Source organism: Abrus precatorius, unplaced genomic scaffold (genome assembly GCF_003935025.1).
Source record: "Abrus precatorius isolate BTA unplaced genomic scaffold, Abrus_2018 Scaffold10, whole genome shotgun sequence".
Lineage (NCBI taxonomy): Eukaryota > Viridiplantae > Streptophyta > Magnoliopsida > Fabales > Fabaceae > Abrus > Abrus precatorius.
The window spans coordinates 11,289,880-11,313,154 of NW_020874292.1; the positions used below are offsets into that span (position 1 = coordinate 11,289,880).

General features: G+C 38.2%; 1 protein-coding gene across 1 annotated transcript; it reads right to left on the minus strand.

Moving 5' to 3' along the window:
- Window positions 1–2,432: 2,432 nt before the first annotated feature.
- On the minus strand, window positions 2,433–12,965 carry LOC113851515. Its single transcript, XM_027482027.1, has 9 exons — window positions 12,773–12,965; window positions 12,479–12,535; window positions 12,080–12,310; window positions 12,004–12,023; window positions 11,693–11,888; window positions 11,517–11,605; window positions 11,080–11,272; window positions 6,022–6,347; window positions 2,433–5,928 (listed from the first exon to the last, which is right to left on the minus strand). The coding sequence occupies exons 1-9, from the start codon at window positions 12,963–12,965 to the stop codon at window positions 2,737–2,739; spliced, it is 4,497 nt and encodes a 1,498-aa protein (XP_027337828.1). The 3' UTR covers window positions 2,433–2,736.
- Between the last annotated feature and the right edge of the window lie 10,310 nt (window positions 12,966–23,275).

Sequence of the window (23,275 nt, forward strand, 5' to 3'; positions counted from 1 at the left end):
CAAAATTAAGCAATTTTGAATTAGAATTTCGTTAAGTAAATTAGGGTTCATTAAGCAATGTTCCCTTCATGCAAATTCCATTTCATTCAGAGATTGGGGTTAATAAATTCAAGGAAAGAAAGATTTGTATTGCAATTAATCCCAAGAATTCAAGATTCATGTGCATTGACTAGGAATTACAAGAAAGTTTAGTCCTCCATATGGATGGGCTTCACAAATGAGAGAAAGAAATGCAAGAACGTAAACATCATTAATGTAAACTTAACAAAAATCAAAGGAGAAATTGGAAATTAAAACCTATAGAGGACCCTTGGCTGTCACCCAAGACTCCAATGTCGTAAGCAATTATCCCAATTTGGCAAAGGAAAAATGTGTAAAGTGTCAAAAGTCTCGTACCCTAATTCCTAAAATCTATTTATAGTGGATGACATGTCACCAAAGTGTCCACTTTTGCCTTTGAAAGTGTCCACTTTGGGCCTTGAAAGTGTCCACGCGCAGAATGGAAGGAATGCCGCTTCTCTGGAGTCGCTACTATTTGTGCTGAAAGTAGCTACTTTGGTGCGCGTAGCTACTTTGAGAGCCCATAGTAACCACGCGCAGGAAGGCTTCAAAATCAGCGTCCTGGAGCTTCTGAAGTTGCCACTTTTGGTCTTGAAAGTAGCTACTTTGGATGCGCGTAGCCACTTTGAGAGCCCATAGTGACCACGCGCATCATGCTTCAAAATTGGCGTCCCTGGAGCTTCTGGAGTTGCCACTTTTGCTCCTCAAAGTGGCTACTTTGGGACCTTTAATGCCCAGGCTTGCTGTAGTTGCTACTTTTGCTCCTCAAAGTGGCTACTTTGTGGGCAACTTTCATCCAAGGACCAAGATTTCTCAAATTTAACTTGGACATTCTGCAAAATCATCAAGATAATTAAAATTGCAACCTATATCTATGTAATTAAATGCAAATTAACCAAAAATTAATAAACCTATGATATTTACTCAAAATGTGATTTCTATATTATTTTCACTATCTAAGTCTATTTTTTCTATCAAAGAGCACCAAAAAGGCAAGTAAAAATATAATAAAAAGTGGATTCATCACAACCCCAAACTTAAACTTTTGCTTGTCCCCAAGCAAATCAAAATTCAAGCAAATCAAATGATAGGGTTGGATTTATCCCCTTTTTTTTTTTTTTTGAGATTTTCATTTCAACTTCATGCTTTAATTAGCACTTCCAACATCTTCACAACCATAGACTCATTCAACAGAGGAATCATATTCATGTCAAATATTCCATGCAAAGTCCCACTAAATTGAAACAAAAGAATCAAGCAAGGTTTCATGTGACTCACATAATGCAAAGAAACTATCCATCTCACAAGGTGGTGTTTCACTCATCACTCAACAACATTTCAGGCTAAGTGTTTTCCCTCAATCCATGCATTTAGCCTCACCCTACCATAGGCTTGCCCATATTCTCAATCTCCTTTGCCTAGATACAACGAACCACCTGTCATGAGGGCTTTGTTGGTCACAAATGGGGTTAGGATATGCTCAAATTTTAACCAAGGAGGGTGACAAGATCAAGTGGGTACTCAAGAGGAGGGAGTTCTTTTGAGTGATTTAGTGCAACAACTAGAGTGGAATGCCTTAAATGATGTAGCTTAAGAGGTTAAAGCATTCTTTCACCACATTAATTTTTTTATTTGCCTTATGTGGAGATCCTTTTTTAACTCAAATGCCTTGCTATATTTTTCTTTCTTTCCTTTCTCCTTTTTCATTCATTCATATTTTTGTGATATCATGGACTTTGACAATCAATTTTTTTTTTGACATGTATTATGAACATGTATGCTGTCCACCACCCCAAACTTAAGACATTGCTTGTCCTCAAGCAACTACAAACATAATCAACACCCCAAACTTAGTTTCTTGCACTCAATCTTGAGGCAACTCAAAAGAAATACCTCTATTAAGGAAAGGGAAATATATTTGTTGACTAAGTTTGGCAAAAGCAAGAAGTGGGGAACAGGGAAGTGAAGTGCAAGGGTGGGGGGGAAAGGTATGTGCAAAGAAGGCCTCAATCATTTAGATGAAAAATTACACAATGCATATTGAATTAAGAAACAGGGCAAGTTCTAGAGGATGAATGCAACAATACATGTAATATGCACACAGAAAAAGAAGTAAGAGGCCCAATTCACTACCATGGTAAAAGTGATAATAACTTGCAAAATGAGAGCACAATTCACCCGACAAGAAAATATGTTCAAAATGGTAGGGACAGTAAATATGTACAAAAATGAGAATGAGTAGGAGTTAGATGGGAAATTCAATCAGAGCATAAAAGCAAAATACGAAAAAGAACTAGATTAAAATGAAAAGAGAAGAAATGAAATAAGGGAAATATATTTTTTTTATTTTTTTTATTATTATTAGTACTGTGCAGGAAAAGTAAGCTACAAATAAATGCAAAATAGAGACAAAGAGTTCACTCCCCTTTTATAGATGGTGTATTCAAAGTTCAGGGTAAAATGATGCTCCTCTTGATGGAACTGAGGGCATCTCTGCACAATGATAACAAGAGTTCAGAAAAAAGAACGAAAAGGGAGGTAACATAACTGTTTGAAGGAAAATAACATAAAAGCAGGAACGGAAAGACAATAAAAGGACAAGTGGTTCCTAATTACTTGGGAAAATAAAAGAAAATAAGTACAAGCAGAGAAATAAAAGAAAACACGAAAAGTGGACTAAATGGCATCTTCATCAGAGGTAGATGAGGTGGCGCCTTCATCTTCTTCTACTTCTTCTGCTTCCTCTGAGGAACTGGAGTTGCGGACATCTCTGGGAGCATTGGGATTGAATGGGGGCAAGTCATTCTGAACAGTAGCTCGGAGGAAAGGGGCAGGGAAACGGTGTGCCTGATATATCTGGTCTGAAATCATCCCCATCTTCTTGCCAATGTTCAGCATCATGGTCTCCATGAGGAGGAGCATGCTGGTTTGACCAGAGTGGATGGCAGACTGCCTCTGTGCTATTTGCTGCAGCTGCTCCTTGATTGTTGCAGGGGTTTCCTTCTTGTATTCGGGTGGCAAGGTGAGACCGGGGTCTGAAGACTTCTTTGGCTTAAATAGGTCCTTTACCGAGGCAGTGGAAATGGGAGGAAGTGCTCTAATTCTCTGCTGGTAGTCTCCAAAATCAACACCTGCATCCTGGCACAACATAGTGATTAGAGAGGGAAAAGCTAAAGAATCTCTGCTCCTTTTAAGGACTTCCAGCATGGCGCTGCTGATGACCTCCCCAACATGGATAGGCATGCCAGTGAGAATAGCATAGATGAGTTCTGCCCTCTTTACTACAATGGTGGAGGTGTGGATGACTGGCATGAATGAGCTGACAACAAAGATACTCCACACCTTGACAGGAGGGAGAAGGTGTTTAGTGGTCAGATTCTTGGGCTGCATTTTACAATCAAATTCCCAATTTTCTCCTTCAATGCAGATTGCTTGAAGTATAGGCTGATAATCCTTTTCCTTTTGTTTGGAGAATGCAGTGAAATCCAATTGGCCAGGTTGCTTTTGCAGAAGGGGGATGTTTAAAACCCTCTGGATGGTGGCTGGAGTGAAACTAACTTGCTTACCCCTGACCATGGTGTGCCTGGGAGGGTAAGTGTCATCTTCCAGGCGCAGGGCATTAGCATAGAATTCCTGGGTGATGTCCTTCCACCCATTGCCTGCACAAGAAGTGAAAAGTCCCCAGCCACGTCTGTCTATCTCCTTCTGAAACTGTGGAAATGTCCCCTGCTGGAAGTATGCCTTGTGCTCTATTTCCACTGGTAAATGGCAAGCCTTGCCAATGATTATTCTGTAAGGAGACATGCCCAAGGGTGCTTTGAATGCAGTTCTGTGTGCCCACAAGGCATCATCTAGCCTGCGACTCCAATCTTTTCTGTGGGGCTGTACAACTCTTTCAAGTATTTTCTTTATTTCTCTGTTGGAAAGTTCTGCTTGGCCATTCGTTTGCGGGTGGTAGGCTGTGGAAACTTTGTGCAGAACTCCATATTTTCTCAGCAGGACCTCCATTGTCTTGTTGCAAAAATGACTCCCTTGGTCACTAATGATGGTACGTGGGATGCCAAACCTGCAAAATAGGTTAGAGCAAACGAATTCTGCAACAACTCTAGCATCATTAGTCTTTGTAGCTTTAGCTTCTACCCATTTTGAAACATAGTCAACAACAAGTAAAATGTATAAGAAACCAAAGGAAGAGGGAAAGGGACCCATGAAGTCAATACCCCAGACATCAAAGATGTCACAATATAGGATAGGTTGCTGAGGCATTTCCTGTCTCCTGGTGATCATTCCTCCTGACCTCTGGCAACTCTCACAGATAGAATATGTTCGCCAAGAGTCCTTGAAAATGGAGGGCCAGTATAATCCTAAGTCCAACACCTTTCTTGCTGTTCTTTGAGGTCCACGGTGTCCTCCCACAACCGAATTGTGGCAAAACTGCAGTATGGATGGGATTTCCTCATCAGGGACGCATCTTCTGATCACTTGATCATTACAGAACTTCCATAAGTAAGGGTCGTCCCACACATAATGTTTGGCATCGCTCTTAATTTTGTCCCTTTGAATTTTTGATGCATTTATAGGGAAAATTCCTGAAACCAAAAAATTAACCAAATCAGCATACCAAGGTACATGTGATGTGCACAACTCTAAGAGTTGTTCATCAGGAAAATCATCCTTGAGGGGAATGAGTTCAGGGACTCCCTCTATTCTGCTTAAGTGGTCTGCTACCAAGTTTTGTGCTCCACTTCTATCTTTAATCTCCAAGTCAAATTCTTGAAGTAAGAGCATCCATCTTATCAGCCTGGGTTTAGAATCTGTCTTTTTTAGCAAAAACTTCAAAGCAGAATGATCAGTGAACACCACAACTTTTGATCCTAACAGATATGATCTAAATTTATCTAATGCAAATACGATGGCCAACAATTCCTTTTCAGTTGTGGTGTAATTGGATTGTGCAGTGTCTAAGGTCCTAGAAGCATAATAAATGACATGAGGGACCTTACCAACCCGCTGTGCAAGGACAGCTCCCACTGCATAATTTGAGGCATCACACATCAGCTCAAAGGGTATTGACCAATCTGGAGGTTGGATGATTGGTGTGGTGGTTAAGGCTTTTTTAAGGAAGTTGAAAGCCTCCTTGCAGTCCTCATCAAAGTCGAATTCAACATCTTTTTGCAGCAGCTTTGAAAGAGGAATTGCAATCTTGGAAAAATTCTGGATAAACCTCCTGTAAAATCCTGCATGGCCCAAAAAAGAACGAACCTCCCTCACGTATGAGGGGTAAGGAAGGTGTGAAATAACATCCAATTTTGCAGGATCAACCTCAATACCTTTTTCAGAGATTATGTGTCCTAGAACTACACCCTGCTCTACCATGAAATGGCATTTCTCAAAGTTAAGTACAAGGTTAGTTTCAATACACCTCTTCAAGACTTTTTCTAAATTGACTAAACATGCATGAAAGGAGGTGCCATAAACTATGAAATCATCCATGAATACCTCTATGCAATGCTCCACTAAATCAGAAAAAATACTCAACATGCATCTCTGGAATGTGCCAGGAGCATTACATAGGCCAAAAGGCATTCTTCGATAAGCGAAGGTGCCAAAGGGACATGTAAATGTGGTTTTCTCCTGGTCTTGAGGGGCAATACAAATTTGAAAATAACCAGAGTAACCATCTAGAAAGCAATAGTGGGATTTACCTGCCAATCTTTCAAGCATTTGATCAATGAAAGGTAATGGAAAGTGGTCCTTCCTTGTGGCCTGGTTCAGCCGCCGGTAGTCTATGCAGACTCTCCAGCTGTTCTGGACTCTGGTGGGTATCATTTCATTCTTCTCATTCCTGACCACTGTAAGTCCAGATTTCTTTGGGACCACTTGCACAGGGCTAACCCAAGTGCTATCAGAGATTGGGTAAATGATCCCAGCTTGAAGCAACTTGGTGACCTCCTTCTTCACCACATCTAGGATGATGGGATTCACCCTCCTTTGAGGTTGTCTCACCGGTTTAGCATCTTCTTCTAACAAAATTCTATGCATGCACATGGAGGGACTAATTCCTGGTATATCAGCAAGTGTCCACCCAATGGCTCTTTTGTGCTTTTTTATCACTTCTAGCAACTTCTCCTCTTGATCACTATCAAGCTTGGTGGAGATGATAACTGGGAGCTTTTCATTTGGTTCCAAATAGACATATTTCAAATGCTCCGGTAGAGGCTTTAACTCTAATGTGGGAGGTTGCTCTATAGATGGAAGTGATTTAGCCTTTTCATTTGACATAATTTCTGCAACATTCAAATCAAAGGGGTTAGATTCAACTGTATTTGCTACATCCAATACTTCACATTCTACCCCTATGGAATCATCAATTTCATCAACATTAAAAATTTCAGAGCTTTCATTCAAATAATCAGAATTTTCAGCATAAGTATCATACAAAGAATTTTCATATGATTCACAAACAAAAGCATCTACACAATGGGAAAAGTTAAGAAAAGAGTTTCTCAAAATTTTGGTCCAGCTCTCATCCACTAATACATCAAATACATCAATATGGAAGATAGAATGTTCTTCAATCGGATGTTTCATGGCATCCAATATGTTGAAGCACACAATGTTATCCCCAAATTCCATGGTGAGTGAACCGGCATGTACATCAATCTTCGTTCTTATAGTCTTCAAGAACGGTCTTCCCAAAATGATAGGTGCAGAATTTTTGAGTGACTCTTCTTCTTGCATGTCAAGGATGTAGAAGTCAGCTGGAAATATGAGGTCATTCACCTTCACCAACACATCTTCAACAAGTCCAGCTGGATGTGTTGTGCTTCTATTGGCCAACTGAATCACTACACCTATGGGCTGCAAGGGACCAAGAGATAGAGAAGAAAAAATAGACAACAGCATAACATTAATGGATGCTCCTAGATCTAGCATTGCATTGTCTATCCTATTATTACCAATGATGCATGGAATAGTAAATGTTCCTGGGTCTTTACACTTCTCAGGCATTGTGGTTCTTTGTTTCTCAAAAAGTGCAGAAACATTCCTACCCATGTTGATTCTTTCATTACCCTTCAGACGCCTTCTATGTGTACACAAATCTTTCAAGAACTTGGCGTACTTGGGTATTTGTTTAATTGCCTCCAGCAAGGGTATGTTTACCTCAACTTTTCTGAAAGTGTCCAAGATTTCTTTGTCACTCTCCTCAGCTTTCTTACTTGGTTTGGCAATCATAACCCCTTGAGGGAAAGGTGGTGGAATTGCCCTTTCAGCTTCTTTTACCACTTCTTGAGTGGTGGGTGCATTTTCTTCCTCCCTTTCATCAACCAAAGGGCTTGGGATCTCCTTCTCCCTAGGCATTTCAGGCTCTTGCATTACCTTCCCAGACCGCAGAGTAATTGCACTGACATTCTTTGGGTTTGTGACTGTCTGTGCTGGGAGGTTGCCTGAACCTTGGGACTGAATTTGATTTATAGAGGAAGCCAACTGTCCCATCTGGTTCTCAATTGTTCTGATACTGGCCTCTGTTCGCTGTTGAAAATTAATATTTCTCACGGCCATTTGCTTCACAAGCTCCTCCAATGATGGCTCATTCTTCTGACAAGAAGAGGCTTGGGATGAGGATGCTTGCTGCTGTTGGTGAGGTTGTTGCCCATGTTGTTGATTATTCCATTGGCGTGGCTGATGTGGCCTACCTTGACCAGCTTGGTAATTGTTACTTTGCTGATTTTACTGGTTGGAATTTCCTCCCCACCTCAAGTTTGGATGATTTCTCCAGCCCGGGTTATACCGGTTTGAAGAAAGATCCCAGTTTGGTTGTTGCTGCTGCTGCTGAAAAGGAAATTTGTTAGTGTAAATATTTGCAGCATAGGCTTGGGGATTACCTTCAGGAGTATCTAACTCCTGCAATGTGGGGCAGCTGTCTGTATAATGATCTGCAGCTGAGCATATTCCACAAAGTGTAGCTGGAACTGGTGGTGGAGGTGTTGCAGAGACAGCACTCTTTTGCATTGCAGCTAGTTGCTTTACCATGGAAGCTAGCTCATCAATCTTGTGCTCCAACTTGTTTGGTTCTGTAGCTTGAACTTCATGCACACCTCTAGTAACACAAGAATTCTGTCTAGTTGCAAATTGCTGGGAGTTGGCAGCCATGTTTTCTATCAAGTTCCTGGCTGCCACAGGGGTCTTATCTACCAAAGCTCCTCCACTCGCTGCATCGATCATACTCCTATCCATTGGGTGTAATCCCTCATAGAAGTACTGGATCAGCAATTGATCGCTAATTTGGTGGTGGAGGCAGCTTGCACATAGTCTTTTAAACCTCTCCCAGTATTCATAGAGAGTTTCTCTTTCTAGCTGCCTAATTCCACAAATCTCCTTTCTTATGGATGCAGCTCGGGAGGCCGGAAAGAACTTCTCTAGAAAGAGTCTTTTGAGGTTGTCCCAACTTGTTATTGATCCCGGTGGAAGGTAGTACAACCAGTCCTTTGCAGTGTCCATTAATGAGAAAGGGAAGGCCTTCAATTTGACATGCTCCTCTGGGACACCTTGAGGTCGCATGGTGGAGCAAACAATATGAAACTCCTTCAAGTGTTTGTGAGGGTCTTCACCTGCAAAACCATGGAATTTAGGTAGAAGGTGAATTAATCCAGTTTTTAAAACAAAAGGGGCATCTACATCTGGATATTGGATGCACAATGTTTGGTATGTGACATCCGGTGCAGCTAGCTCCTTAAGAGTCCTCTCGTCACCTGCCATTGCTCCAAAACTAAAGTTAAGTGAAAATGGAGAAGAGTAAATAGAATTTGGTGTCACAGATTGCAAAGATGTAGTAGGTGATGATAATGATTCAGAGTGTTCAGAGTGATCCCTATGTGTCCTAAGGTTCCTATAAAAAGTCCTATCAATCTCCTGGTCTAATGGATACAAATCTCCAGGGTTTGATCGGGTCATGCACTAGATATCAACTAACTAAATGGAAAGCAAATTGAGCAAATGATATAATCAAGAACAATTTAAAATTTCTCTGCAAAATTCTGCAGAATTATGTAGCATAAAGTGCAGAAAAATAGAGAAATATGCAGCAAAATGAGTGCAGAGAATTGAAAGTGAGTAATTGAAAAATTGCAGCACTAGAATGAAGGGAATGATGCAGAAAATCATGCAATGATAATGCAGAAACAGACTATAAAATTCGTATGACTATCAACACAATACAAGAACTCAAAATGAAACAAACGTACTAACATGCAAAACACAAAAACAGAGCACCAATCATGTTCAACATAAGTTCAGCACCAAAAATTCCCCGACAACGGCGCCAATTTGATGAAACGATTTTTACTACTCGTCATGCAAAAGATTGTCGTTAATCCTCATCAAATATGCAAAGAAATGAATGCAGTACTAGGGTGTTATCCTAGGTCGTCTCCAAGGAATTTTTGGTTGAGAACATACATCGAACAAGTGTAAACATGTATTTTAAAGCAAGTAAATTGGGGGGAGGTTTGTCAATTTCCAGATTTTAATCAAGAGCAGAGTGTAAATTTAATGAAATTCAATCAATTAAAATGAGTAATCCCTAGTCAAGCAATGAGTTCTATCATTATTCTTTCTAATGATTCAATAATCCCCATTCTTTCCCTTGAATTAAGTTAATCTAACAAGCGAAGACTAACTTTAACATCCCAATTAAAATTAAGCATCTTAATGAGCTCCAATCTCTATCCCAAAGATTAAGCAACCTCAAGGATTAATCAAAATTAAGCAATTTTGAATTAGAATTTCGTTAAGTAAATTAGGGTTCATTAAGCAATGTTCCCTTCATGCAAATTCCATTTCATTCAGAGATTGGGGTTAATAAATTCAAGGAAAGAAAGATTTGTATTGCAATTAATCCCAAGAATTCAAGATTCATGTGCATTGACTAGGAATTACAAGAAAGTTTAGCCCTCCATATGGATGGGCTTCACAAATGAGAGAAAGAAATGCAAGAACGTAAACATCATTAATGTAAACTTAATAAAAATCAAAGGAGAAATTGGAAATTAAAACCTATAGAGGACCCTTGGCTGTCACCCAAGACTCCAATGTCGTAAGCAATTATCCCAATTTGGCAAAGGAAAAATGTGTAAAGTGTCAAAAGTCTCGTACCCTAATTCCTAAAATCTATTTATAGTGGATGACATGTCACCAAAGTGTCCACTTTTGCCTTTGAAAGTGTCCACTTTGGGCCTTGAAAGTGTCCACGCGCAAAATGGAAGGAATGCCGCTTCTCTGGAGTCGCTACTATTTGTGCTGAAAGTAGCTACTTTGGTGCGCGTAGCTACTTTGAGAGCCCATAGTAACCACGCGCAGGAAGGCTTCAAAATCAGCGTCCTGGAGCTTCTGAAGTTGCCACTTTTGGTCTTGAAAGTAGCTACTTTGGATGCGCGTAGCCACTTTGAGAGCCCATAGTGACCACGCGCATCATGCTTCAAAATTGGTGTCCCTGGAGCTTCTGGAGTTGCCACTTTTGCTCCTCAAAGTGGCTACTTTGGGACCTTTAATGCCCAGGCTTACTGTAGTTGCTACTTTTGCTCCTCAAAGTGGCTACTTTGTGGGCAACTTTCATCCAAGGACCAAGATTTCTCAAATTTAACTTGGGCATTCTGCAAAATCATCAAGATAATTAAAATTGCAACCTATATCTATGTAATTAAATGCAAATTAACCAAAAATTAATAAACCTATGATATTTACTCAAAATGTGATTTCTATATTATTTTCACTATCTAAGTCCATTTTTTCTATCAAAGAGCACCAAAAAGGCAAGTAAAAATATAATAAAAAGTGGATTCATCACTTGGTTGTCACACCAAAGTTGCATAGGCTTAGTGCTACCAAATCCTATCTCTTCCAGCATATGTTTCAACCACATTAACTCACAAGTAGTTTGAGCCATCGCCCTGTATTCTGATTTCACACTTGATCTTGAAACAACATTTTGCTTCTTACTTTTCCAAGAAATTAAATTACCTCCCAAGAACACACAATATCCGATAGTAGATTTTCTGTCCATAGGTCCTGCCCAATCAGCATCAGAAAATGCCTCTATCTGTGCATGTCCATGATCTTTGTACACAAATCCTTTTCCTGTTGCTTTGTTCAAATACATCACAAAGCGGATTAGTGCTTCCAATGAGTATTCGTCGAAGATGACATAAACTAACTAACAATACACACTGGAAAAGCAATATCCGGCCTCGTGACAGTCAAGTAATTTAGCTTGCCAACTAATCTTCTGTATTTCTGTGGATCTGTAAAAGGAACTCCATCAACTGTTAGTTTCACTTTTGGCTCCATAGGTGTCTCACATGGTTTAGCTTCTTTTAGTCCGATCTCAATCAATAAGTATAAGACATATTTTCTCTGTGATAGGAAAACTCCTTGCTTGAAGTACATGACTTAAATACCAAGAAGTATTTCAGAATTCCTAAGTCTTTTATCTGAAACTTGGTTTGAAGAAATTTTCTTAAGTTGCCAATTTCTTCTTTGTCACTACCTGTAATAACAATATCATTAACATAAATAACAAGAAAAATACAACCATGGTTAGTTTGTTTGTAAAACATTGTATGATCACACTCACTCCTTACTAATTCAAATTCCAGAATCATGTCACTAAATCTCCCAAACCATGCTCTAGGTGATTGTTTCAAGCCATAAACTGACTTCTTTAAGCGACATACTCTTCCACACTCTACCTGAGCAACAAAGCCAGGTGATCGCTCGATGTACACCTCCTCTTGTAAGTCTTCATGTAAGAATGCATTCTTGACATCTAGCTAGAATAATGACTAATGATGCATAGCCGCAAGAGAGATGATGATGCAAACAGATGAGAGTTTAGTAACTGGAGATAACGTATCAATGTAGTCAAAGTCGTAAGTTTAGGCATACCTTTTTGCAATAAGGCGTGCCTTCGAACAAGCCACAGAACCATCCAGATTAACTTTCACAGTGTAAACTCACTTACAACCAATAGTCTGTTTGTCCTTGGGAAGAGGAAACAAATCCCAAGTATCATTTGTCTCAAGAGTCAACATTTCTTCTTCCATAGCATGTCTCCAACCATCATGACTGAGGACATCTGCAAGGGTCTTAGGAACAGAGAGAGAGTCTACACCAGCCATGAAGGATTTAGACGTAAAGGATAAATGAGCAGACGTCACATAAGAAGAAATAGGATATGTGCAAGATCTCTTACCTTTTCAGATAGCAATAGGAAGGTCAAGGTCAGATATAGGATCTGTTGACACTTGAGGAGATAATGGTCGAGGTTAAGTATCATCTTGAATATCATTAGCCATGGGGGGCACATCATCTGAAGGTTGTTTTGGCCGACGAAAGTATGTTCGCTCAAAGAACTTGAAACCTGTATCAATAGGAGCCAGAGGTGTAACAGGATGTGTAGATTGGACAAAGATGAAGACTTAAAGAAAGACATATAGAAGGAAATAAGATAACAACCAAGATCAAGAGAAAAACAACGGTAACATTTTTGTCACAAAAAATAACCCAAAAACAAGTGTAGATCAAGTTAAAGATTGTAGATCAAGTTTAGTTACCTGAGGACGAACATCAAACACAAAATAAGTGCAGCAAAAAAGTTATGGAGGTAAAGAAAAGAGAGATTGTGATGGGAAAAGTATAGAGTGGGGAATCTCACCATGTAACACAGATAATGCCATGCAATTAATTAAATATGTAGCAGTAAGAACAGCATCAGCCCAAAAAGTTTTAGGAATTTTCATTTCAAATAGTAAAGCACGGGCTACGTCCATAAGATAACGATTTTTACGTTCAACTACTCCATTTTGTTGTGGGGGTAACAATACAAGAAGATTGATTAAGTATGCCATGTTTATTCATAAAATTAGTGAAAGATGCAGAAAAATATTCTTTAGCATGATCACTTCTAAGAATGCACACACAAGTATTAAATTGAGTTTTAATTTCAGCACAGAAATTACAAAATATAAAAAAAACTTCAGATCAAGATTTCATAAAAAAACAACCATGTTGCACAAGAATAATCATCCACAAAGGTAATAAAATATTCAAAACCAGACTTAGAAGTAACTGGACAAGGGCCCCAAACATCTGAATGAACAATTTCAAAGGGGGCATGAAACCTTTTATTTAAATGAGGTAAATAAACATTACGATGATGTTTAGCAAACTGACATGACTTACAATAAAAATTAGACTCTATACTAAGACATAACTTTCTAAGAACTCCTAAAGACGGATGACCCAGACGGCAATGAAGTTGGAAAGGAGACATTATTTCATTTCTAGACGCAATAGAAGCTTGCGAAAGTCCTTCTTCCAATAGATACAGCCCATTAGATACCTTACCTCTACCAATAATCCTCTATGTCACCAGATCTTGAAAAATACAAGAATCAGAAAAGAATGTTACTGAGCAATTTAATGATGAAGTGATTTGGCTAATAGACAACAAATTTAAGGGGAATTGAGGCAAGTATAAAATAGAGGATAAAGGTAAGGTTGAAATTGGGGTGGTACACTCGCTGTCCTTAATATGGACAATACAACCATCAGCGAGTGTTACAAAAGAATGAGAACTAGGTAGACAAAAAGATGAAAGGATACTTGAATCCCTAGTCATATGATCAATAGTGCCAGAATTAATGACCCAATGCTTGGAAGAAAAGGAAAGACATGCAGTAGGATAATCTTTTTGGACCAAAGTCGCAGTAGGGGATGTAGACGACTATTAGGAAATCTGAAACTGAGTATACTCAATAAATTCTGCATCACTCATACACACAGTATGTCCTTCTTTTTCCTGAGTAGCTGTATCAGGTTGAGACACTGAGTTAGCGAAGCGAGAATGACCGTGTGAGTGAAAAAACAAATGATTCTGCAGAAGATAAGTGCACTAATTCCGATAATGGCCAAATTTGCCACAATTGTAGCACTGTACAATACCACAACCTCCATTATGCCCACGGCCATGACTACCTCTACCATCATTGCGACCACCATGGTGACCGTATTGGGCTGCCAAGGCAGAGTGGTCAAAAGACACATTTTCTATAGTGCTCTTGAGCTCCTCAAAGTGATGAACCCATATTTTATTTAATTTTTACTAGTCTTTTTGGTGTTCTTTAATAGGAAAAGCAAACTTAGAAAGTTAAATAAGATGAAAATTTCATTTAGGTCAAATATCATAGGTTTATTAATTTTTGGTTAATTTACACTAATTTACATAGATATAATTTACAATTTTGACCATTTGAATAATTGTGCAAGAATTTCTAGACTTATTCTATGAATTTCCAGCTTTTGAGAAAATTTGAGGTGAAAGTAGCCACTTTTAGAAGTGATAGTGGACACTATAGCAAGCTAGATTCAGAGGGCATACCAAAGTGATCACTTTCAGAGGTGATAGTGGACACTTCAGAGGGCCCAAATTGCAATCGACCTACGCGTGACAACTATAGCAAGAGCCAAACAGACACATAGTCTCGTGTAGCCACTTTTACTTACCATAGTGGCTACACGCACTGCACGTAACCACTATCACCTTCCATAGTGACAACCTCGGAGATGAATGACAATTTTGGGAGGCTACGCGTAGTTACTATCACTTATGATAGTAGCTACTATGTATGACGTCCACTTAACTATAAATAGATTTTTGGAAATTAGGGTTGCAGAACTTTTTACAGTTTTAGATTTTTGCCATTTTGGGAACACTTGTAGAGCTTAGGTCAGCCTTGAGTGACAACCAAGGATCCAACCTAGGGTTTCATTTCCATTTTCTCCTTACTTTTCTTTGATTTTTAGATTGATGTTATTGATTTCTCTTTACTTTCACTTTGTAATTGTAAGACTCATCCTCATGGAGGGCTAAACCTTTTATAATCCCTATTAAGTTCGTTTAGATTCTTGAATTCCTAAGTTTTGAATGTTAATATAACTCTTTTTCTTCCATGAATTTCTTCTTTCTAATCTCTTAAATTGAATTAATGGTGAATGAGGGGGATATTACTTATTTAACTCTAATTCATTTTAATGCGATTCGAAACTTGAATTGCTTAATGCTGGGTTTATTTCTAAGGTTGCGTAATCTTGGAAAAAGAGATTAGAGTCAATTGAATTGCTTAATTCGTATGAAAGTATAAGGTTGATTTTTGCTTCTTCAATTAGCCTAATATTGGGAGGAGAAAGAAAAGTATTAAATCTTGAGAGGAATAAGGATAGAATCACATGAATGAACTAGGGATTGTTGCATCTTATTGATTAAACCTTATAATTTTGTTTCTTGCTCTTTATATTGAATTTGGAATCACATAAAACCCTTCATTTATTTGCTTTCGTAGTGAATGTTTATAACATGTTTGATGCATATCTTCAACCAAAGTCATCGGAGACAACCTAGGCTTGTATCCTAAACTACATAAATTTTTCTGCATATTTTGATGAGGATTAGGGACAAATCTCTATGCAATCTTAGCATCATCAAATTGGCGCCGTTGCCAAGGATTTTGGTTGCATTGAATTTGTTAAACACTCTATTTTAGTGTTCTATTTTTGAAATTTTTTGCATTGTGAATACATTAGCATTTATATTGCTTCCTAATAGATAGAAGACTTCTTCATTTAGGTACATAATTTTGTTGTTTTTCTGTAACTTTTGGGTGTTAGTTTCTACGTTTTTAATTTCACTATTCTGCATCTCTAATTTTTCTTTATCCTTGCTCTGTTTTGCTGTAGAATTTTGCAGAATCTTTTAACTTTATGTTGCATTTTTCTTTGCAATCGTTTTGTAGTTTCTTTTCTTTTCTTGTTGCTTAGTACAATTGTTTTATTTTACTGCACTTAGACATTATTTTTCTGCATAATTGTTATCTGCACTTTCTTGCAATTTTGTATTTCACTTAGCTTGCTTCTTTTTATTTCTTATAGTTAGTTCTTGATGCATGACTAGATCAAATATTGGAGATTTGTATCCACTTGATCCAGAAATTGATAGGACATTTCATAGTAACATTAGAATACAAGCATAATTCTGAACATTTTGAGGATCTTTCATCTCCTTCATCTATCTACTCTTCACCACATTCTTTAGATTTTGAAACTGAAAAAATGGCTAAAAATGAAAGGACATTAAAGGAACTGGCTGCACCTGACGTAATTTATCAAACTTTATGCATACAGTATCCTAACATTGATGCTCTTTTTGTTCTTAAGACTGGACTAATACACTTGTTGCTTAGATGTCATGGCCTTGCAGGTGAAGATCCACACAAGCACCTCAAGGAGTTCCATATAGTTTGTTCGACCATGAGGCCAGAAGGTGTACCTGAAGAGCATTTTGAATTGAAAGCTTTCTCATTCTCTCTGATGGATGCAGCCAAGGATTGGCTTTACTATCTCCTTGTTGGATCTATTACCAGTTAGGACAACTTGAAGAGACTTTTCTTGGAGAAATTCTTTCCAGCATCTAGAATTGCATCTATAAGGAAAGAAATTTGTGGAATAAGACAACTTGAAAGAGAGACACTCTATGAATATTGAAAAAGGTTCAAGAGATTGTGTGCCAGCTACCCTCACCATTAAATAAGTGAACAATTGCTCATCCAATATTTTTACGAAGGACTTCACCCCATGGACAGAAGCATGATAGACGTTGCAAGTGAAGGGCATTGGTAGACAAGACTTCAGTTGCAGCCCGCAAATTGTTTGAAAATATGACTGCTAACTTCTAACAATTTGCAACAAGACAAAATTCTTGTGTGACCAGAAACGTAAGTGAAATCCAAGTTGCTAAACTCAGTAAACTGGAACACAAGCTTGATGAATTAGCATTCATGATGAAGTAATTGGCTTCCATGCAAAAGAGTACTGCTGCACCTTCACCTCCTCCACCATCCATTCTAGCTATGCTGTGTGGCACTTGTTCAGCTACAAACCATTATACCGACAACTATCCCACATTGTAAGAGTCTGACACTCTGAAAGGTAACCCCCAAGCTTATGCTACAAATATTTATACTAATAAGTTTCCTTTTCAGCATTCGTAGCAACAGCCCAACTGGGATCTATCTTCAATTAGGTACAACCTAGGCTGGAGAAACCATCCAAATTTGAGATGGGAAAACTCCTCACAACAGCACAACCAGCAGCAAAGCAACCAATATTAAGTATATCATACTGGCCCAAGTAAACCCCATTAATCCCAACATCAACCACAACAAGCCCCACAACCTCATCAACCATCTTCTTCACAACCTAGTGCACCCAAAAAAAAGAGCCATCATTGTAGGAGCTCATGAAACCAATGGCCATGAACAACATCACTTTCCAGTAGAGAACCGAGACTAGTATTAAGACTCTAGAGAATCAAATGGGATAGTTAGCCTCTTCTCTAAGTCAAATCCAATCTCAAGGTTCAGTAAGTCTCCCTACACAAACTGTTGTAAACCCTAAAAATGTAAGTGTAACCACCTTGAGATCTGGAAAAGTGATGCAAGAGCCCACATTGCCCAAGGATAAAGAAGAATTCAAGCTGTACTCCAGCTACAGTTGATCAAAGTGGAGAAGAAAAGACTCAAGGATATCTAGAACCTGCACCTGCCCAACAAAAGGTAGCAGAAAATATTGAAAGAGTAGTTCCTCTATCATTTTCTCAAAGAGTCATCCAGCCAAGCAAGAAGACTGAGGAAACTGATAAAGAGATCTTAGAGACCTTTAAGAAGGTAGAGGTAAATATACCTCTATTGGATGCAATTGAACAGATACCCAAATATGCCAAATTTCTGAAAGATTTATGCACCTATAGAAGGCGTCTTAAGGGTAATGAAAGGGTAAACATTGGTAGGAATGTCTCTACACTCTTTGAGAAACAAAAGTCTTCAATGCCTAAAAAATTTAAAGACCTAGGGACATTTACCATTCCATGCATCATTGGTAATAGTAGGATAGATAATGCGATGCTAGATCTAGGAGTATTCATAAATGTTATGCCATTATCTATTTTTACTTCACTATCTCTTGGACCTTTGCAGACCACAGGTGTGGTTATCCAGTTGGACAATAAGAGCATAACAAATCTAGCTGGAATTATGGAGGATGTGCTAGTCAGAGTAAATGACCTCATTTTTCCACCTGACTTCTATATCTTGGATATGCAAGAAGGCGAATCAATGATGAATGTTGCACCAATTATCCTAGGAAGACCGTTCTTGAAGACTGCAAGAACGAAAATTGATGTGCATGCCTGGACACTTACCATGGAGTTTAGGGATAGTATTGTGCAATTCAACATATTAGATGTCATGAAGCACCCATCTGAAGAACATTCTGTCTTCCAGATTAATCTTTTTGATGCTCTGATAGATGAAAATTTTTCTGAATTTTTAGAAGAAGATGTTTCTCTTAATTTTTCTAAATGTATAGGCACTCTCATTTGTGAATATTGTAATAATTCTTCTTTGTGTAACACTTGTATTTCTGATTTTTTTTAATGCAAATTCGGCAACCTATGGTATTGAAGAGATTGAAAAATTAGTAGGGGTAGAATGTGATTTATTGAGTTTAGCAAGTACAGTTGAATCTAACCCCTTTGATTTGAATATTGCAGAAAATTCTTCTACTGAAAGTGTCAAATCACTCCCCTCTGTGGAGCAACCTCCCACACTAGAGCTAAAACCCTTACCAGAACATTTGAAGTGATTAGCTTCAACTGATAATCTCCACAAAGCTAGATGTTGATAAAGAGGAGAGACTTATTGAAGTGATAAAGAGGCACAAGAAAGCCATAGGCTGGACACTCGCTGATATTCCTGGAATCAACCCCTTTTTGTGCGTGCACAGAATACTATTGGAAAAGGGTGTTAAACCAGTGAGGCAGCCTTAGAGGAGGGTGAATCCCATCATTCTGGACGTGGTGAAGAAGGAAGTCACCAAGTTACTACAGGCTAGGATCATCTATCCTATTTCATATAGCACTTGGGTCAGCCCGTTCCAAGTGGTTCCAAAAAAATCTGGACTCACTATGGTGAGGAATGAAAAAGATGAATTAATACCCACCAGAGTTCAGAATAGTTGAAAAGTTTGTATAGACTATCGGAGACTAAACCAAGCAACCTGGAAGGATCATTTTCCATTACCCTTCATTGATTAGATGCTGGAGAGGTTAGCTGGTAAGTCTCATTACTGTTTCCTTGATGATTTTTCTGGTTATTTTCAAATTTGTATAGCACCTGAAGACCAGGAAACAAATTACTTTTACATGTCTTTTTGGCACCTTTGCCTATAGGAGAATGCCCTTTGGCTTGAGCAATGCTTCTGGCACATTTCAAAGATGTATGTTAAGCATTTTTTCTGACTTAGTGGAGCATTGTATAAAAGTCTTTATGGATGATTTTACTGTATATGGCCCATCTTTTTCTGCATGCTTAGTTAATCTAGAGAAAGTTTTGAAAAGATGCATTGACACTAACCTTGTGCTAAACTTTGAAAAATGCCACTTCATGGTAGAGCAAGGTGTAGTGCTAGGTCATATTATATCTGAGAAAGGAATTGAAGTAGATCCTACAAAATTAGATGTTATTGCACAATTTCCTTACCCCTCTTATGTCCTAGAGGTTCGTGCTTTCCTTGGCTATGCAGGGTTTTACAAGAGATTCATCAAGAACTTCTCCAAGATTGCCATCCCTCTTTCCAAACTCTTGCAAAAAGAAGCTGAGTACAACTTTGATGAAAAGTGCAAAGAAGCATTTGACATTCTTAAGGAAGCCTTGACCACTATGCTTATCATCCAACCTCTAGATTGGACCAGGCCTTTTGAATTGATGTGTGATGAATCTAATTTTGCAGTAGGAGTTTCCTTGGCACAGCGAGTTGGTAAGCTTCCCCATATTATTTACTATGTTTCTAGAACCTTGGATCTAGCATAATCTAATTACACTACAACTCAAAAAGAATTGTTGGCCATAGTATTTGCATTGGATAAGTTTAGGTCATATCTTTTAGGGTTAAAAGTGCTGATTTTTACTGATTATTCTGCTTTGAAGTATTTGCTGAAAAAGACAAATTCTAAACTCAGGCTGATAAGGTGCATGCTTTTACTTTAAGAGTTTGATTTAGAGATCAAGGATCGAAGTGGAACTCAAAATTTGGTAATAGACCACTTGTGCAGAATAAAGGGAGTTCTTGAACCTATTCCACTCCAAGATGATTTTACTGATGAGCAGCTCTTAGAGTTGTATGTTTCACAGGTACCTTGGTATGTTAATGTTCGGGGGGCAAGTGTACCATCGAGAAGTAATAAAGAGTTCTTAAATTAAGTTCCCGAATTATCGTCCCACAAGGATTGTTTACCAATTACTAAGTATTTCCTAATTTAATCGTTTGAGCTTCAAATATGTGAGAATAATCAACACAAGAATTTAGAAAATCAATTATAAAACTATGAGTAAGAAACACAAAGCACGTCTTGGTTACACTTATCGGAGAAAAACCTAGGGCGTATGGGTGTTCTCATTTAATCCTTTATGTTATTTTTCTATTTAGATCTAAATCCGATTTCCTTGTGATTACTAATCATTCATACGAATACTATTAATATTCAATGATCATGCAATATTAATATTCTTTTCTCTAAATTAACATCCCCAATGGTCATGCAAGATATCAATTTAAGAAAGCCTAAGTAGACTATGAACTTGTTAATTCAATAACGATTAGAAGAAGAAGATTGGTTTGGTCTACCTAATCTTTCATCTTGTTTTATCCTATAGATATAGTAATTAACCTAGGTACAATCGCTTGACGATGTAATTAATTAGGGTTAAGAGTGAGAAGCAATAAGATAAATTATAATCACGAAACGAAAATCAAATTTGGATTCAAATAACAAAATCTCATAAATTCATAAACAATAATCCCTATAGCCCTAGATATGGATTTAGTTACTCATGTAGAAAGAAAGTGCTAAAACAATCAATAACATATCCATAATGAAGAGATATAGCAAACTAGAATATGAGATGAATCTTCGGTCTTTAAGTATGGTCACTTGAAGCTCCAAGTCCTGCCAAGAGTGTGCTAACGATCCATACAAGAGGGGTGGAAATGATCCAAGATCTCGAAGGGAAGGTTATGTGTAAATTTGTGCTCAGCCGAAAGATGATTCCACAATGCCTTCTTCCTTCTATTTATAGAATCTGAACTCTTTTAAAATTGCTAAGAGTAACTTCCGCAACAAGCACAGCCGTGCACCATCATGCAGCACGGTCGTGCATTACGTTGAAACACCCTTGTGCTTCACTAGGCGTGCTTTGTGAGGCTTTTAAGCCCATTCATTTGGGCCCAAAATGAATAAATTAATAAATAAAGGTTAAATATGAATAAATGGGCTGTAAAAGAGGGTCTAATTACAGACTTATTAGTTAACATTGTTAATTTTCTAGTTACAAGGGCCTTCCCAACAGATGCACCAAGAGCTAAAAGGGAAAAGATTAAAAGTGATACTAAACATTACGTTTGGGATAATCCTTATGGAAATTTTGCAATGACCATGTCATCAGAAGGTGCATACCTGATGAAAATAAAAGTGTTAGATGCAGGACTGTATTGGCTCTCAATTTTCAAAGACTCATGGCGAACATATTTCACATGTGAGAGATGCCAAAGAGCAGGAGAAGTGCTCACTTGGAGATAGGAGATGACCCAACCCATACTATATTGTGACATCTTTGATGTCTGGGGTATTGACTTCATGGGACCCTTCCCATCATCTTTTGATTTTCTTTATATACTCCTTGCTGTTGATTATGTCTCAAAATAGGTAGCAGCTAAGGCCACCAGGACTAATGATGCCAGGGTTGTTGCAAATTTTGTTTGTAGCAGCTTATTTTGCAGGTTTAGAATTCCTAAAGACATCATTAATGATCAAGGTAGTCACTTCTGCAATAGGACAATGAAAATCTTGTTGAAGAAATATGGAGTTGTACACAAGGTTTCCCTTGCCTATAACCCACAAACAAATGGGCAAGCTGAGCTTTCTAACAGAGAAATTAAGAAAATACTTGAGAGAGTAGTGCAGCCCCACAGAAAAGATTGGAATCAGAGGCTCAATAACGCATTGTGAGCTCACAGAACTGCATTTAAGACACCTTTGAGAATGTCACCATATAGGATGGTCTATGGAAAAGCTTGCCCTTTACCAGTTGAGGTAGAACACAAAGCATAGTTAGCAGTGAAGACTTGTAATATGTATACTCAGCTGGGGAGCAAACAAAGTTGCATCTTGAGTCTTATGAGAACTCAAGAATTTATAAAGAAAAGACCAAGAGGTACCATGACAAGATTATATCAAGGAAAGAGTTCTGCATTGGTCAAAAGGTCCTCTTGTTCAACTCTCGTCTCAAACTCATGCCTGGGAAGCTTAAATCAAGATGGATAGGTCCATTCATAGTCACAAAGATATTCCCTCATGGCGCAGTGGAAATCCAAAGCGACTCCACTAGCAAAAGCTTTGTGGCGAATAGACACCATTTAAAGCATTTCCTACAAAGTTCAGTCCCTTTAGAAGAGGTTAAAGAGATTGACTTACATATCCCCATCATGAACTTCAACCACAACCTTTGTCCTGAGTAATTTACTTCATATGTCAAGTTAGTGACGTTAAAGAAGCGTTGTGTGAGATGCAACTCACAGTTTGATTAAGAATTTTAGCTGTTCTTTTGCATTCAATAATAGTCTTGTATTTGAGCTGTAATAATTGATTAATTACAGCATAGTTCTGTTGCTCAAGCCTTTTATTCTGCACTATGGTTGTTAATTGACATGATTTTTTTTGCATAATTTCAATTTTTACAGGGGGAGACTACAAATCTTAGACCAAATTTATGCATAAATTCAAGGAAGTCCAAGTGCACAGGGGAATGATCACCTCCGTAACATCAGGAAAGTCACTATAGGAAAGAAAACTGAACCTCATTATGAAAGTAACCACTTCCCTAAACCATAGTGGTCACCTCCAACTAAGGTATGTGGCTCTACTCTCGGTAGTTCTCACTTTTGCATTTGATATTAGTCACTTTCAAACTTTGTGGGCTAATAAGGTTGTGTATCGCTACTATCATTTTGATAGTAACCACGCACAGGCACTCTGGGGACGCACATTTTA

Excerpts from the sequence above, each read along its gene's own strand:
- LOC113851515 (XM_027482027.1), bottom strand. The coding sequence starts at position 12,965 with ATGGCATACTTAATCAATCTTCTTGTATTGTTACCCCCACAACAAAAT. Across the intron at positions 12,536-12,772 it reads GGCATTATCTGTGTTACATG|TCTTCATCTTTGTCCAATCT; the intron begins GTGAGATTCCCC and ends TCTTTCTTTAAG. Across the intron at positions 11,606-11,692 it reads GGAATTTGAATTAGTAAGGA|GTAGTGACAAAGAAGAAATT; the intron begins GTGAGTGTGATC and ends TTGTTATTACAG.